General features: G+C 54.3%; 4 protein-coding genes across 4 annotated transcripts; 1 reads left to right on the top strand and 3 right to left on the bottom strand.

Annotated features, from left to right (window-relative positions):
* Window positions 1-4,636: 4,636 nt before the first annotated feature.
* Window positions 4,637-6,529, bottom strand: BDY24DRAFT_402347 (uncharacterized protein). The gene is made up of 10 exons (XM_076642193.1): window positions 6,397-6,529; window positions 6,253-6,301; window positions 6,051-6,077; window positions 5,906-5,977; window positions 5,705-5,809; window positions 5,293-5,626; window positions 5,140-5,219; window positions 5,025-5,069; window positions 4,864-4,954; window positions 4,637-4,778 (listed from the first exon to the last, which is right to left on the bottom strand). Exons 2-10 carry the CDS (start codon window positions 6,262-6,264, stop codon window positions 4,744-4,746), a joined length of 801 nt encoding a protein of 266 aa, XP_076492917.1. The 5' UTR covers window positions 6,265-6,301; window positions 6,397-6,529; the 3' UTR covers window positions 4,637-4,743.
* Window positions 6,530-6,832: 303 nt separating this feature from the next.
* On the bottom strand, window positions 6,833-9,260 carry BDY24DRAFT_402349 (uncharacterized protein). Its single transcript, XM_076642194.1, has 5 exons — window positions 9,120-9,260; window positions 8,904-9,051; window positions 8,814-8,821; window positions 7,497-8,749; window positions 6,833-7,400 (listed from the first exon to the last, which is right to left on the bottom strand). The coding sequence occupies exons 1-5, from the start codon at window positions 9,174-9,176 to the stop codon at window positions 6,851-6,853; spliced, it is 2,016 nt and encodes a 671-aa protein (XP_076492918.1). The 5' UTR covers window positions 9,177-9,260; the 3' UTR covers window positions 6,833-6,850.
* A 5-nt stretch (window positions 9,261-9,265) lies between these two features.
* Window positions 9,266-11,048, top strand: BDY24DRAFT_444656 (uncharacterized protein). The gene is made up of 5 exons (XM_076644866.1): window positions 9,266-9,760; window positions 9,849-10,145; window positions 10,219-10,238; window positions 10,313-10,715; window positions 10,817-11,048. The coding sequence occupies exons 1-5, from the start codon at window positions 9,317-9,319 to the stop codon at window positions 10,970-10,972; spliced, it is 1,320 nt and encodes a 439-aa protein (XP_076492919.1). The 5' UTR covers window positions 9,266-9,316; the 3' UTR covers window positions 10,973-11,048.
* Window positions 11,049-11,089: 41 nt separating this feature from the next.
* On the bottom strand, window positions 11,090-14,533 carry BDY24DRAFT_402353 (S-adenosyl-L-methionine-dependent methyltransferase). Its single transcript, XM_076642195.1, has 9 exons — window positions 14,066-14,533; window positions 13,604-13,761; window positions 13,224-13,523; window positions 12,941-13,110; window positions 12,686-12,845; window positions 12,270-12,597; window positions 11,994-12,100; window positions 11,842-11,884; window positions 11,090-11,701 (listed from the first exon to the last, which is right to left on the bottom strand). The coding sequence occupies exons 1-9, from the start codon at window positions 14,460-14,462 to the stop codon at window positions 11,340-11,342; spliced, it is 2,025 nt and encodes a 674-aa protein (XP_076492920.1). The 5' UTR covers window positions 14,463-14,533; the 3' UTR covers window positions 11,090-11,339.
* Window positions 14,534-14,565: the final 32 nt, after the last annotated feature.

Below are 14,565 nucleotides of genomic sequence, written 5' to 3' on the forward strand. Positions count from 1 at the left end.
TGAATCTTTCTGATCTTTCTGGCTTGATTCGCCCTCCGACTCTTCTTTCTTTCGACCGGTCCTTGAGTTGAGCACGAGCAGGATTTCCTAAATCGTTTCGCCTCGAAGAGCTGCCTAAGACGGTCGAAGCTGTCTACGAGGAGTAAATCTGGAGACTGTCAAGTTCCGTTCAGCTTCCTTTCGCAATCCTTCAGTCGACTCGAGACGTCCACCTCGACGCGTCGTTCTTGTCCCTTTCTCCTCAATTTTGGTTCTGGGAGCACAAAGGAGAGCGGGATGCGGAAGACTAAAGTCATAGATGGAGGAGACGCGAGAAGAAACAGATAGCCAATGCGATGCGACGGACAGTAAAATGCGAGATAAATCGAAGGCGAGTACAACGATGTGAGATAGGAGTGATAGAAGGCGAAAGGTGTGCCACAGGAGAAGAAAATAGACGAGAAAGAGAAATACAGATGTCGAGGGAGATGAAAGGAAAGAACAAACATCACGAAACTTGCAAGAGAGGAGGAAAAGAATGACTTCGACGCGACCGAGTCGACCTAGATCACAACCTCGACGAGATCCTCCATGACCGACGGAGCTAAGACAGGCAAGGAAAAGAAGAAGAAGAAGAAGAAAAGGTCAGTTTGCGGGATACGATGTGTTGATCGAGCTTTGTTGTCTGACGAACCACGACCGAAGAGGTGGCGACCGAGAGCCATGGAGAGGAAAACTGGGACACAGTTGCCGATCTGTAGAGCCAAAGATCCAGCTCCTCCGAAGAGCTTGTAGTTATCCGGGAATCCTTGGAGCCGAAGACGTTCTCGGAGAGTAATGGCTCGATCGCACTGCAAGAAGGAAGTAAAGGAAGCGAGAAGCGAGTCAGATCTGACGAGAAAGGAGGAAGGACGCGGCATCGACTTACATCAGGGTGAAGCTGAGAATGGAAGGAGTTCATTCCCATTTGACCAGTAATTGTGGGCGAGGGGAGGTTGCCGTCGAGTCGTCGGAAAGTCCCTGAGAGAAGGGGGAGGAAGAGGGCAACGTCGACGCGACTCAGCTCAAGTTCGAAAAACACGCTTGGAAGATGAGAAGAGACACGTACGAGAGTCTGTCTGCTTTTTCTCGACGTTGAGGCCCAGGAGGTCTCGGACGGCAGCCGAGAGATCTGAAAAAAGGGAAGGAGAAAAGAGAGTGGGCGGGAGCGAGAAAAAGAGGCTGCGAGACGGGAAGCTCACCCTTCAGACTGGATCCGGGAGCCTTAGGAATGGCAAGAGCTCTAGAAACGAAGCGACGAACGGGGGTGGGGAAACGTCAGCAACGCTGAAGCGAAGAAGCTAGGAGAGAGACGACGAAAGGACCGAACCGTTTTACCGACAGCTTCTTGTAGCCTGGAGTTGTGTGCAGTGAAACCACGTTCCGTGCTCCTCTTCGAACGAAGCGCTGGAAATCCGACGTGGGATCACAGAGGTACTCCACCTCACGACGAAGATCGCAGGTCACCCTTTCCGCGCTCGTCCAACCTTCGAGCGGAAGGTCGGAGATGGCGTCGGAAACCGTAACGAACGGCTGCTGGTGCTTCTCGGGTCCTGAACGAAAAAAGAAGAGAAAAGGACGTCAGTGTGGATGAGCAAAGATCTAAGGAAAAGGAAAAGGAGTTTCAGGGAGGGAACGAACCGTGAGTCGCCTCAGGGAAAGTGGGGAGAACAGATCCCATCTTCGTTCCGATGATGATAACTCGCTCTCGACTCTGAGCAGCACCGTACTGAGAAAACCGCAGAGGAGTCGAAGTCAGCTTTTCCATTAGACCGACGAGCGAAAAGAGACGGGACGAACCGAAGCGGCGTTGAGCTTGGAAAAGGCGAATTGATAACTTTGAAAAAGGACGAGAGGAAAGGAAGGTTCAGCGAGGATAGGAGGGAACAAAGGAGAGATAAAAACATACCCATGCTCCATTCCGATTCTGTTGATGAACTCGAGCATTGTTCCACCAGGCTTTCCTTGAGCAGACGGAAGCCTGTACGTCTCGATTCTGAGAGAGAGACAGATCAGCTTCGACTCTCCTCCTCGTACGCTTCTCAGTCGACGAGAAAGTGTGCTACCACTCACCCAGGGACGTTCTCGATGATGATGTACGATGGAGCGAGCAGGAAACAGAGAGACAGATACACGAGCATCTCGGCGACTCTCGGATCGTAGGCATGACGGGAGCTGAAATTGAAAGGGGAAAAGAGCTTGTAAGAGAGAGAAAAACTTCCGAGACTGGACGCATGCGAGACACTCACGTGTTGGCGGTTGAGAAACCTTGGCTGTAGAAGGAGAGAAAGGTCAGGTCGCGTCTCATCCGACCTTTCAGAGCGACGAACGAGACTCACCAAGGAGGTCCTCCTAGACTGTTGGTTCGAAAAAAAGCACCCAGTTAGCATCGAGAGGACAGGCAATCGAAGAACCGACGCTCGTCTACGTACACGCAATGAATCTGGCCTTTGATGAGCCGTTTCTTCTCGTCGGGATCAAGCTGAGCCTGCAGGATCACCCCAACGAGCTCGTTGAAGACCTTGGTGTTAGGATGGTTGGCACTGGAGGCAAAAGAAGAGTTTGACAACATCAGTGGTTTGGTCTTGTTCCGGCGTTGAAGAAGAGGAGAAGTGGAGACGAACGCGTAAGATTTGGCAGCGTTCGGATTCGCCTCGACGGCATAGGGAATTTCGATCCGTCCTCCAGCACCCAGTAACATCCCAAGTCCCAGACCTCCAGCACCGGCGTAGGCGTCAAGAACTCGAAGCGGAGTGACGGGATCGACGAGCTTGGGCTTCCTGTTGAAGCGACTGAAGGTCAGGGGGAGGAAAGGAGGAACGACGCGGGAAGGAAACGAACGGGTTCTCCAGCGAAGCAGTCGAGACGACGCTCCCATCGGTGTTGTAAGTCAACCTGATGAACAAATTAAATCGTATGTCAGCTCGGAGCAAGATCGAGATCATCGGTATCGAGCAAGGACCTGCTCGAAGGAAAGTTGGACGAGGGAAGAGCGGAAGACGTGATTCTCACCTCGAAAAGAACATCGCACTAGTATCAACAGGAATTGCCGTACAGAGCTCGACGGAAATAGGTCGAAGAACCATGCTGAGAGGCCAGGAGTCCGAAGGAGAGTCAGAGCGAACGAGTTCCCTTGGGTTGGCGAACGAGCCGCAGAGGTAGAATCCGTCGCGACCTCCGAACCGACTCGAGGCGTGGTAGTACCAGCTGATCCGGACTTGAGTGTTGCTGAGATCGTCGTCGTCGTCGGAGGAGTCACTCTCAGCCTCATCGGTGGTCTCGAAAGCAAGGATCCTTCCATACCTGTGGCCGAAGGAGGAAGAAAGAGGTCAGAATTGAGACGAGATCCTCAATTTTGAACAGACGACGCACCAGAAGCCAGACATAGGACCTGAACAGGGAAATGCAGCGTCGACTTGCTCTTTGACAGGCTCAACTGCTATGAAGTCCCCGACCTGCGAAGCGGGAGGGAAGAGTTCGAGGTCAGCGACGCAACGAACGAAACGAGCCGAAGATCAGACTCGCCTTGAGCTCAGTCTTTCTACCCATGAAACAAGCTTCCAGCACACCCTCCTCGTTGATCCTGAAAGGTTCCGTCCAGTCGATCCGCTCGTTCTTGAGAGCAATGTCGGTTGCGTCAACGAAGACGTCCTCCTCGACTTTCGACCTCGGTCCCGTCCGTAGCGACGTATTGGGAAGAGACTTGAGGTCACCGAAAAGATCTCCAGCGAGCTCCTGGATGACGGGAAGGACGAGTGGCGGCAAGGAATCGACTACGGTCGGAGCTCGTCGATGCTGAAGCTTGACGTGTCGTTTCTGAGCGACTCTGATGAGCTCGATGATGAGAGGGGATCTCTCGTCCTGATCCCACTGATGGTAGTGCATGGATCGTTCGATTTCCGGGAGAAGACGTCCGAGCTGAAGTGGACGGACGGAAAGAACGAAGGGCGATTCAGCTTCAGCTCGACTTTGCAACGCGTCGAGAATTGACTCACGTTGGACAAGACGTTAGAACTTGATATAGTCCGAAGGCTTCCCGTCGTCCTGAGCCAGATTTCGGCTTCCCGAAGCCAGGTGTCGGAAGAACCTAGAAACTTCTTCGTAGCAGTGGACGATCGGTGAGAGAGCAGAGCTTCGAAGTTACGGAGAGTTGCCTTCTTGCCGATAGCGACGACGAGTTCCGCGAGGGCTCCAGTGACGAAGAAGTCTTCTATCGAAGCGAAGTTGGTGACGGAGTCGACTTGGTACCTGGAGGAAGGGAGGAGAAGGGAGTCAACTCGAGTGAACAGCGGCGAGAAGGAGGGGAGGACGAACCAAGCGATTTCGGTAAGGATCCAGATGCGGCTAAGGGCAGGCAAGAAGAGCGAAGTCAGTCGCCGACACTTGTAGTTGGGACGCGAAATATGTCCACAAGAGACGGTGACGACTCACATAATCCCATCCTTCTCGTAAACATCAGCGTCGAGAATCACGTCCGACTGGATGTCGACGTCGTCCTCCGGATCGTTCCAGGACGAGACCGTGGCGTTGAACCGATGCCCTGAGCCGTTCTCGACGTTGCTGAACTTGTCTTTCTTGCCATTGGAGGTGAGGAGAGTGACGTTCCGAGCGCGGCGCATGGGTACTGAGTTCAGCTCGAAGCCGCCGTCGTCCTCGTCCTCGTCGAGATCGAGGTCTGCTTCGTTGACCCGTCCTGATGCAGAGAAAGGAGTCGACGAGGGACCTCTAGATGATCCGGAGTGAGAAATCGAGGGTTCCAACTGCAGAAAGACGAGCGAGAGGAAGGAAAGGATCAGTTTCAGACGCGTCAACTGAAGTCGGAAGCAGCGGGCAACGAGACCTCACCGAGCCTCGAGAGGAGAAGCAATTGAGATGTGAGGGGAGAGACGACGAAGCTGCTGTAGATGATGGTGGAAGAGAAAAGGAGCTCGAGGCTCTGGACGAAGTCTAGACGAAGGGAACGGTCAGCAAAAGGGCGGGACGCGGGATGGAAACCCAAAGCTCACCGAGGTGCGAGCTCGTTTCGAAGTCCGTTTCGATTCCTCCTTGGCCTGAAGGAGTGAAAGACGCGTGTCAGCTAGCTTTTTCTCCACTCGTTCTTCAGAGACAAGACGAATTCACCTTCGTCAAAACAGCAACGACTCTTTTGACGTCCTCCCTTGGAAGGTTTTTGACAAGACCGGCGACGTCCAGAGGTTTACCTGAAGAGGAGAGCAGGATACCCAGTCAGCAGCGGGTCGGGATCTTCGTCCTTTCCTGCTCTTGTCTGCTCACCCTTCGTCTTCTTTCGAACTCGAAGAACTCTCGGAGAAACGGTCTCCTCGTCCTCCCTCTCGGTCTCGTCCTCCTGGTCCTGCTCCTCCTCATCATCCGTGTCGACTTCGATGATACTGCGCGAAAAGACACCTCGACTCTCTGTTGAGAGTCTTGGTTCGGCTCGTCCCTTTCCCTTGTCGAGCCTTACAGGAGGCTCGTCGTCGTCGTCGGAGAGAGGAGGAGTTTCGGGGACGACGGAGGGAGAGGGGGTTCTGGGATGGAAGCGTTGATAGCGAGGTTGAGATCCATGAAGCGTAGAGGATTGGGATGCTTTGGGGGTGGAGATGGAAGGCTGAAGGAGGAGAGAGGGGGAAGAGAAGGAGGTGTGAGCGCGAGCTCGAGCTGGGTCTCAACTTTTTTAGGGACGTACAACGGAGGCTGCTGATGATGGCGCTAGATCCTCGTCGCTATCTGAGATATCGATGACTTCCTTTCCCTGGTTGTGATTTGAGGGTCCGGCGAGAGGAGATTGATCCTGGAGAGAAAGAACGAGGAAGACGGCGACGGTGAGCTCTTTTCGTTTCTTTCCTCCATCGTCGACTCGACGTAGGTGACGGGTGTAAGAACTTGCCATTGGAGCCATTGGCTCATCATCGTCAGAATCACTGATATCGTATACTTTGCGTCCGTCTTGAAGATGAGACTGTCGAGCGAATCAGGGAGGAAAGAGAGGTGAGCTTGAGCCCTCCTGCGTCGCCTTCCCAACGCGTTCGTACCTTCAGCCCTCGCTTCCGCTTTGGTCCCTGCGAAAGAAGGAGGTAGTAAGGATGATCAGCTTTTACCTCCAAGGATCCGGACGAGCTCCCGAGGATCCACAGATCCTTTCTGTCTCCCCCTCTTCCCTCCTTCCCAGCCCGTCACCTCGACTTCCCTCCCCCTTTCGTTCCAGAATCCCCAGAAATGCGCTTTTGAACTCACCTTGAAAGACATGATCCAAAGTGATGTATACGGAGACGCGGAGAGGTGTCTTGAGGGTGCCACAGGTCCAAAGAAGGGGTCAGCTTGAGGTTGAACGAGGAGGGAAGGGAAGGAGGAGTAGGATCCTCAGCTTCCTTGACTGACCTCTCTTCGCTTCCTCCGATGGAATTAAAAGTTCCAAGTAGCTCGTAGAGTTGTTTCGGGGAAGCTGGCTGTTCTGGAGAAGCTGAAAGTTGGGCGAAAAAGGGGAGGGAGAGGTGTAGAAGTTGAAAGGGAAAAGAGAGAGGAGGAGGGGAAAGGTTGAGCTCTGCGTTTTCCTGCTCCCCCATGAGGGAGGCGACGCGTCAAGGGCGGAGCTTCAGTTTGCTTCGGAGGAAGTTTGTTTTTTTCCTTGGGGGACCTGATTGAGCTGAAGCTGACTGAAGCGCTCGTTTGTTTTCATGCGATGAGTTTTCTCGTCGACTCCCGAAAGCCAGCAGACGGCTTTCTCGGGAAGGGTTCCGATCGTCGAACACGTCTCGTCGCTCGCTCGAGTCTTCGAAGCCTTTCTGAGCTCCAAGCTGTTCGAGGGAGACAGAACTTCGAGAATAGAATGTGATCATCCATCTGCTACGTGAAACAAAGCATGAGCCGCCAAAGCGAAAGGGAACACCCTCAATCGACAGATCGAGCACGTCTCTTTCTCTTCCTCCCCGTCCGCGCCCCACTCTTCCTCGTCTGCATCCTCTCCGTCTTCTTCCAGATCGCTCCTCCATCCTATCGTGTTCTCCTCGGCGTCAGCCTCCATTGTCTCCAGCTCTGGCCTCTCCTCCATCACGCCGCCGACGGTTTCGTCCACCAAGTCCTGACCTTCTCCTCCCCCTTTCTCGACAGCAGATCCCTGACCCTCTTCGAAAACCTTCCTGAGCTTCAAAGGTCGACGATCCTTGAGTAGTTCGGCGACGTCTCGCTCTGAGAGACCGTAGCTGCTCAGGACTTCCGCTCGCAGATCCGAGGGAAGTTCGTTGAGGATAGAGAGGTCGAGATCCGGAGGAGCTCGGTGTTTTCCTTTGGAGGACGTTGGTGTAGAGGATGAAGATGACTTGGTCCACTGTTCGATAGAGGGTCCAGGGGCGTGAGTCGACAGGGAGAGGGCGGCGAAGTTGATGCTGAGAAACAACGACGCGACGGAGAGCGGGCTCGTCAGCTGCTCTCCTCGAAATTTCGGTTCAAACTTTGGGAGAAGAAACGTTTCGCCCACTCACACATACAGCTCGAACTCTTTCCCTCCCTCTCCTTCCTTTATTAAACCCCTCATCAACGATCCAACAACTCCTCCCACCTTCCTCGTCGTCCCACCGACCTCGTTCTCCTCCTCTCCTCCAGCCACCTTCCTCCCCATCAGCATCCTAACTCTCTTCTCCACCTCCACTCCCAGATCAAACACACCCACAGGCATATCAACCGACTTCCCTTCCCTCCCGTTCGGTGAATCCCATCCCCTTCGAATCTCCATCCTCAACTTCATCGGCCACCTCACCCACCTCCTCTTCCCCGCCTTCTCATCACCCACCACCACGAGCTCCTCCTCTAACCTCACCAGCAACGAGGTAAGAAGCCTCTCCACTTCCGAAGTGAACCTCCTCCACTCGAAAAAGTGATTCGACGCGTACGATTCCTCCACTCCGATTTGGGCTGGGAATTCGGGGGAGGGAACGACGGGCGAAGGGTCGTCTCCGTGGAGAAGAGAGTAGAGGATAGGTGCGAGTCGAGGTGTGAAGAGTGATTTGAACGTCGAGAGGGAGAGGTGGGTTCGAGTGGTGAGGACGGTCGGCGCGTCTGGATCGAGCTCGGGAGGAGGAGGAGGGTCGAGAGAGGAGAGGGTTTGGATGATTTTGGAGGTGATGGTATGGCCGAAGCCAGCAAGTTTGCGGAGGGTGAGCGGGTCGAGATATACTTGGATGAGGTACGAAGTTGATGGATGGAGGCTTGGTGGAGATGTCGAAGGGAGGAAGAGTGGGGAGAGGGAGGTTTGATCGGCCGGTTTGTGGGTGGAAGCGATGAGTTTGGAGAGGAGTTTGTTGTGAGAGACTCCTCCGGAAGTACCGAGTCCGATTTGGTCTTGGATTTGGGTGCGAAGGTGAAGAGCAAGGTGGGAGGCGACGAGGTAAGGGTTGGGACGATTGTTCGACGACGACGGCGACGTTGATTGAGGTCCTGCCTCGACTTCCAGACCTTCATCTTCCAGTCTATGACCAGCCCAACGATCCTCGGCGTACCAGAAACCCAACCCTGGCTCTCCTGAGCTCAAACTGAACCAGATCTGCCCGTCCGCGCGTCGACGAAACGTCGTTTCCCCGAGGTGCACCTTGACGAGGGAGGAGCAGTCGATGAAGAGCTCGTCCATCCCAAGCTTCTCGACAGGGACTGAAGGCCCAACGATGGAGCGAACGAGATTGAAGACGAGGCGAGAATAGTGACGGTAAGGAGTCAAATCTTCTCCAAGAACGACGATGAGCTGGAGGAGAGGCGAAGATCAGCGACTCGCCCGCCAGGGAAGAGGGAGAAGGGAGAATACTAACTTCAGGGCCTGCGAACATGGTAAGAAGAGTCCGTTGGTAAGCTTCTGTCTGGTCTTCGAGGAGAGGAGAAGAGGAGAGAGGGGGAATCACACTTCTCCTTCGCTTGCTTCAAGCTCATGAGCTTTCCTACTCCCTTTGCTCGAGCCTCGTAACTACAGGTCGCAAGGATTCCCTTCTGTTTGATCCCAACAGGCTTTCCGACGAGGGAAGGATTTCTGAGTCGTTCGACTCCGACGTACTGAAAGCAAAAGGGAAGGGCTCGGTTCAGCTTTTGGCGGCGAAGGAGGAGACGAGGAGATGGCTCACAAAGTTGTCGAGATCTAGAGCGATAATTTGTCTCATCTCGGTGGGAAGAGGGGCCATAGGAAGCTACTGAGACCTCCGGGAAGGTTTGAAGAGAAGAAAGTCGTCGTGGGGAGCAAGAAGCCGTTGGAGGGGAAGGAGGAGGACGTCGCTTGAGCTTCAAAGTCTCCTTCGACTCCCATCTTCTCTCCTCCCCCCCCATGTCTTCTCTTCGACAGCTTCCCATTCGACTTCAAGATCTCATTCTACAGCTTCGATATCCACTCCCTGGTCTCTCTGAAGTGGAGAGTTACCAACTTCGAGAGCTTCGTCGAGGAGGATGGCTTCGAGACGGACCGGACGAGCTCACTTCGAAGGAGAAGAACGTCTTGATTGAGATGCAGGCGGGATTCGAGCATGCTCAAGTGGGAGAAGAAGAGTACTGGGAGGCAGTATGGGACAGAAGAAGAAGAATCGTCATGGACAGGGAGGCTGCCGTCGTTCCTCCTCAGCATCGAGTCAAGATGGAGCAGGGCGAGGTGGATGGAGGAGGAGCGATCAACTCGAGCAGATCTGCCTCTGGATCTGGCCGATTCGATCTCGAGACCGCTAGATCTACTTCGACACTCAGTGATGGGAGCAGAGTTGAAGCTTCACAAGCTCAGGTTAGCCGTCCTGCCCAATTACCTGTCTTCTCGCGGGAGAGACTCGAGCTGATCGCCCTCCCTTTGCTTTTCCTCTCCTCCTCTTCAGAGATCCTTCTCTCCTCCTTCCCAAGACTCCTTCGCCGTTCCTGCAGCTCCGAGAAGAGCCTCGTTGATGTCTCTCTCTTCCATCGTCGAGCCTACTACCCCTTCCAGCATCATCTCCCGCGCTTCCTCCTCGTCCTCTTCCTCGACTGGTCATGGCGAGAAGAATCTTCGTCGGGGCTCTCAGAACGAGCAGACCATGCCAGGAGGGTCTAGCTCGAACGTTCAGGGTGCTCCTATTTCAGAGTTGGTTGCAGGTTTGAAGTGGGAAGATGTGCGAACGATGAACCTGGACAAAAGAGTGAGGCAACTCGACCCTCCGTCCTCGTGTCATCTCGAACTGATTGTCCTCCCTTGCTCCCTTGTCGTTCCAGGCTGCTCTCGGTAGGAAACTGTGTGTATTATCTAATCCTTTCCTCTGAACTCCCTCTTCTATCGCTGACTCTTCCCCTCGTTCTCTCTCCTTAGCCTCGTCGCGTCCCCCACCTGGCGATCCTCCCTCCCCTTCTTCCCTCCCGTCGTCGTCCAAACCCTCCTCCCAATCAACGACACCTTCGCTTCAGCTCTCTCCATCTTCGACACTTCCTCCAACTCCATCATTCCCAAACCACCTCCTTACGCTCTCGACAAGCCCAAGCACCAAAAAGCACTCAACGACCTCCATCACCTCGTCCGATTCAGATCGCCGAAAGGTCGATACGAGCCCGGAGAGAAAGACGATTTCGAGTCGGACCTGTTCAAGTGTTGGCAGAAGGAAGAAGATGGGAGGGTGGTTGAGAGGTTGTTGTTGTGCGCGATTTTGAACGAGGAGATCAGGAACAAGAGGACGAATTGGTTTGGGCACGTCGCTGTCGAGAACTCGAAGGGTGAGGTGAGTACTTTCCTTCACGCTCTTACAGGACTCCATTTGTCTCTCGGTGCTGAAGTTTCTCTCTCTCTCTTCCTTCCACGGACCTGGGGTCGATTGAACAGGCCAAACCGAATCTCGCCGACGACGCGACGACGAACTCTTCTCTCGAGGAAACGAAGACGACGACCTCGAAGGGAAAGAAGCGGGTTCGATCTCGATCTCCATCGTTGGAGCTCGAAGACGCCTCTTCGAAGAAAGCTCAACCGGTGGAGCACTAAGCTATCGGGGCGTCTTAGCTTTCCTTTAGTTTTCTCACGACGCGTCAGTTTAATCGATGTCCCCTCTTCTCTCATCGTCCGTTCATAGTCGAGAGCGGGAAAAATGGAAAAAAAAATGTTCTCCGTGGCCTTCAACGGGAGATTCGAAGACTGGATGTCCACAGAGCGAGTCGACTGAAAAACGAAAAGAGAGACGCGTCGTCTATCACTCGTGTACGACGGTGACTTCCTTGCTCTTCCTTCGACGAGTCCTCATTTGGGGCAAGATACTTCGAGCATTACTCTCTATCACCCCTGAATCCGATAAAACACCCCAAGCCATCGTCAAAAAGTCGTAATACGTGCTTCCCCTCCCTCCTCCCTCGAATCAAAACAAGAACCCCGCGTTCCTATACCACCTCAACATCACGTCTTCTCCATCCCTCGTCCTCGTCATTCCTCCGTCCTCTCCGAAATGACTCAGAAACTCGGCGTGCGTCCACACCCTCACCGGCCGACTCTTGATCGTCTTTTCCAACTCGACCGCTCTCGGCGCGAACCACTGATCCGTCTTTGGCGGCCAGAGCGGAGGATGGGAGTTGAAGAAGGTGGGTGGGAGAGGAGTTGGGATGGCTGGGTTGACGAGGTGAGGGACGGAGAGAGGGGAGCGGAGGAGGTGAGGCGGAGGCGGAGGGAGGTTGGGAGGGAGCGTTTGGATGAGGGTGTAGAGGGAGAGGAAGAGGGGGAAGTCTGGTGGGAGAGAAGTGGAAGACGGGAACGATAAAGAGGGAAAGAAAAGGGGTCAGCTTGATGCAAAGGTCTTGGGGGTCGAGAGATGAGGAGAGAGAGGAAGAGACGCGTCGACGCGTCGACTCGATGGAGAGACTCACTCGTCGGGAAGAAGATGTCGAAGAACCCGTGCTTCACCATGACCTGGAGAAGACGACAAAACAAGGCAAGTCTCAGCCCATCAGAAACAGATCGAGGAGAACCGGAACGAATCGTCGAAAAGTCGATGATGGGACGGGGGTCTCGAACTCACCGTCGTCACAGGGATCATCTCTCCCAACTGCCTCGTCTGCACCACAGGAGCGTTCCATCCCTCTAAACTCTCTTCCAGACTGGTGAAGTCCGCCAGTAGCAGTCGATCTGGAACGAAGGAAGAAGAGGGAAAAGTCAGCTTCGAAAGATCGAACGAAACGACGAAGCTCTCCTTTCTTCCCCTTGTTCGCCCTCCAAACCTCACTCTCGCTCGCCTTCGACTCCTTCATTCATCCTCCCTCCCCTGCTGTAAACAAAGAAGACGAGCTGTACTCACGTTTCGGGAACTTGTCCCTCAACACCTCCATAAACACCATCGCCTTCGTCGGGATCCACTCGGGTTTCGTCAAGTTCGCCGCGAACGGCATCAAGTTGAACTTCAACCACCTCAAGAACGGCGAGTTGGCGAACCATTTCGGCATCGCTGGCGAAGCGTTGTGAGGTGGTGGGAGGAGGGCTCGGAGAGCGAGGTACTGAGCGACGAGGGGGTCGGAGACGGGCTCGTAAACGGTGGTGAAGTCGCCGATAGGGTCGGTAACGATGACAGCTTGGAGAGGGAGACCGGTGAGAAGATCGTAGCGGATCATGTCGTGGGTGAAGTTGTCCTGTGGAAGCAGAAGGGGAGGGGAGGGAGGTGAGTCGGAGGGAGAGGGAGGAGAACGGGAGGAAGGAGAGAAGGGAAGAGGGACTAACGAGGACCTCCATTCCCATAAAGTAGCAAGGCTCGTTGATGACCTCGTCCCAGTCGAAGATGGACTTGTTGATGATCTCGACGCAGGCTTGATGGCCATGTTCCTTCGCTGATTCGAGCTGCTTGAGGGCGAGTTGGGTGGTGATTTCGATGATTCGGTAGCTGGAGCGACGAAGGAAGCCATTCGTGTCAGCCCGAAGACCAAAGCCAGAAGGGGGAAGAAAGGGAAACGCGTTGAACGAGAAGAGGAGACTCACCTCGTGTGCTCGTAAACCTCTGGCTCCTGCTCCTGGATGTAGTCGAGGATGTTGGTCATCAACGTTCCGTTTCCAGCTCCCATCTCGAAGATGATCAGATCGTCGTAAGGGAAGTGCTTGAGCTTGTAGTCCGAAACGATCGCTCGAGCGACGGCTCGTCCGTACCAGGGCTGAACAAACGAACGAAAGGAAGACGCGTCGAACGGTCGTCAGGCTCGTGTCTCTCTCCTTCTCCCTCGTTCCTCCCGCCCCACCTTCCCTCAAACAGCCATCATAGACTCACTTTGAAAATCTCCGTAGGAGTATGCCAAATCTGTTTCCCATCCTGTTCCCTCCTCGAGATCTCGGGGAACAACTCGCCCTGAGCTCCGCTCTTGGTGATCCCCAAGTTCCTCCTCCTCTCCTTCGTGTCCGCAAACTCTCGGTTCTTCCGCTGCGAGAAATCCTTCTCCTGGGTGTGGTACTCTTCGTAGCGAGCGGCGACGGTTTGGGTGAAGGCGGCTCCGTTCTTGAGGGTGGGGATGTCGATGGGAGGGGAGGTGAAGATCTCGAGGGAGGGAGAGGAGAAGTAGCCGTAGTTGGGCTGGAAGAGAGGAAGGATAAAGTCAGGATTGAGACGGAGAGGCAAGAAGGAAGGCTCGATGTCAAATAAGATGAGCTCACGTTGTATAGATGATCATCGACAAAATCGCGAGTCAGCATGGTGACCGAGGTCGGAGGGATGATACGGTTGGCGACGTCTTTGGCTGTTACGCGACGAAAGGAGAGCTCGGCGTCGTCCGAGGGTTGAATGAGTTCTGAGAATCCGTTCTCTTTTGCGTCTGAAGGGGGGAGTGAGAAGGAGCAGGGGAGGAGGAAGGAAGGGAGGTCGGGTCAGCGGACGGCTCCGATGAGGATCAAAGGAACGAACTCGTTTCCTCTACAAAATTGGATCAAGAACCTCTCTAGAGACCCTCGCTGTGAAGCTGAGACTATCAGCTACAGCTACAGCTGCGTTAATAAACTTCCCTCTCCCAGATCGAAGCTCCAGAACGCGATCTCCCCCTTCCATCGACGAGCTCGCACCCTCCCTCTCCCCTTCAGCCCATCTCGTTCGAAGCTGAACCGAACCGAGGTTGAACTCACTGTAGGCATGGAGCGGCTCGTTATCGAAATCCTCCGGTCTTTCTATCTCTCCCTTCTGGGATGGGAAGAATCTCGTCCACTCGTCCATCAGGAGCTTTCTCTTGTCGATAACATCCTTCTGCTGCTCTCCTCCGAGGATCGTTGGCTTGTATTGGGTGCTCTTGCGTTGAGAATCCACCTTTCGAGGTTTCGTAGGAGTTGAAGTATTCGGTGGAGGACGGGGTGAAGAGGAGGGGCTGGGTTGAGGATGAGGGTGAGGTGGTGGTGGTGGTGGTGAAGAGGAGGAGGAGGAGGATGTTGGGGAGGAGAGATGGAACGAGCGTTGAGGATGGAGGAGGAGGAGCGAACAAGGAAGTTTCGAAGTGGAAGCTATCGGATAACTGAGCCGAGGAATCATCGAGAGCTGAGAGAGAGAGAAAAGAAGAGGACCGGAAAGGGGGTATAGAAACGAGGTCGAGATGGTTGGAGGGAAGGAAGGAGAGCGGCGAGAGGTCGAGGAG

Source organism: Mrakia frigida, assembly GCF_051309035.1.
Source record: "Mrakia frigida strain ATCC 22029 unplaced genomic scaffold BDY24scaffold_40, whole genome shotgun sequence".
In the NCBI taxonomy this organism is placed as follows: Eukaryota; Fungi; Basidiomycota; class Tremellomycetes; order Cystofilobasidiales; family Mrakiaceae; genus Mrakia; species Mrakia frigida.

What these genes read in the sequence shown, in the direction of transcription:
- BDY24DRAFT_402347 (XM_076642193.1), bottom strand. An exon ending in AGCGGAAGCGAGGGCTGAAG is followed by an intron (nt 5,978 to 6,050) that starts GTACGAACGCGT and finishes TTCGCTCGACAG; the next exon opens with TCTCATCTTCAAGACGGACG. An exon ending in GCTTCTCCTCTCGAGGCTCG is followed by an intron (nt 4,779 to 4,863) that starts GTGAGGTCTCGT and finishes GTCTTTCTGCAG; the next exon opens with TTGGAACCCTCGATTTCTCA.
- BDY24DRAFT_402349 (XM_076642194.1), bottom strand. Translation starts at nt 9,176, where the DNA reads ATGGCCCCTCTTCCCACCGAGATGAGACAAATTATCGCTCTAGATCTC. An exon ending in CTCTAGATCTCGACAACTTT is followed by an intron (nt 9,052 to 9,119) that starts GTGAGCCATCTC and finishes TTTTGCTTTCAG; the next exon opens with TACGTCGGAGTCGAACGACT. An exon ending in AAAGAGTTCGAGCTGTATGT is followed by an intron (nt 7,401 to 7,496) that starts GTGAGTGGGCGA and finishes GTTGTTTCTCAG; the next exon opens with CATCAACTTCGCCGCCCTCT.
- BDY24DRAFT_444656 (XM_076644866.1), top strand. Translation starts at nt 9,317, where the DNA reads ATGTCTTCTCTTCGACAGCTTCCCATTCGACTTCAAGATCTCATTCTA. An exon ending in TTGAAGCTTCACAAGCTCAG is followed by an intron (nt 9,761 to 9,848) that starts GTTAGCCGTCCT and finishes CCTCCTCTTCAG; the next exon opens with AGATCCTTCTCTCCTCCTTC. An exon ending in TCGAGAACTCGAAGGGTGAG is followed by an intron (nt 10,716 to 10,816) that starts GTGAGTACTTTC and finishes TCGATTGAACAG; the next exon opens with GCCAAACCGAATCTCGCCGA.
- BDY24DRAFT_402353 (XM_076642195.1), bottom strand. Translation starts at nt 14,462, where the DNA reads ATGATTCCTCGGCTCAGTTATCCGATAGCTTCCACTTCGAAACTTCCT. An exon ending in CGAGCCGCTCCATGCCTACA is followed by an intron (nt 13,762 to 14,065) that starts GTGAGTTCAACC and finishes TCCCCCCTTCAG; the next exon opens with ACGCAAAAGAGAACGGATTC. An exon ending in CTCCTACGGAGATTTTCAAA is followed by an intron (nt 13,111 to 13,223) that starts GTGAGTCTATGA and finishes TCGTTTGTTCAG; the next exon opens with CCCTGGTACGGACGAGCCGT.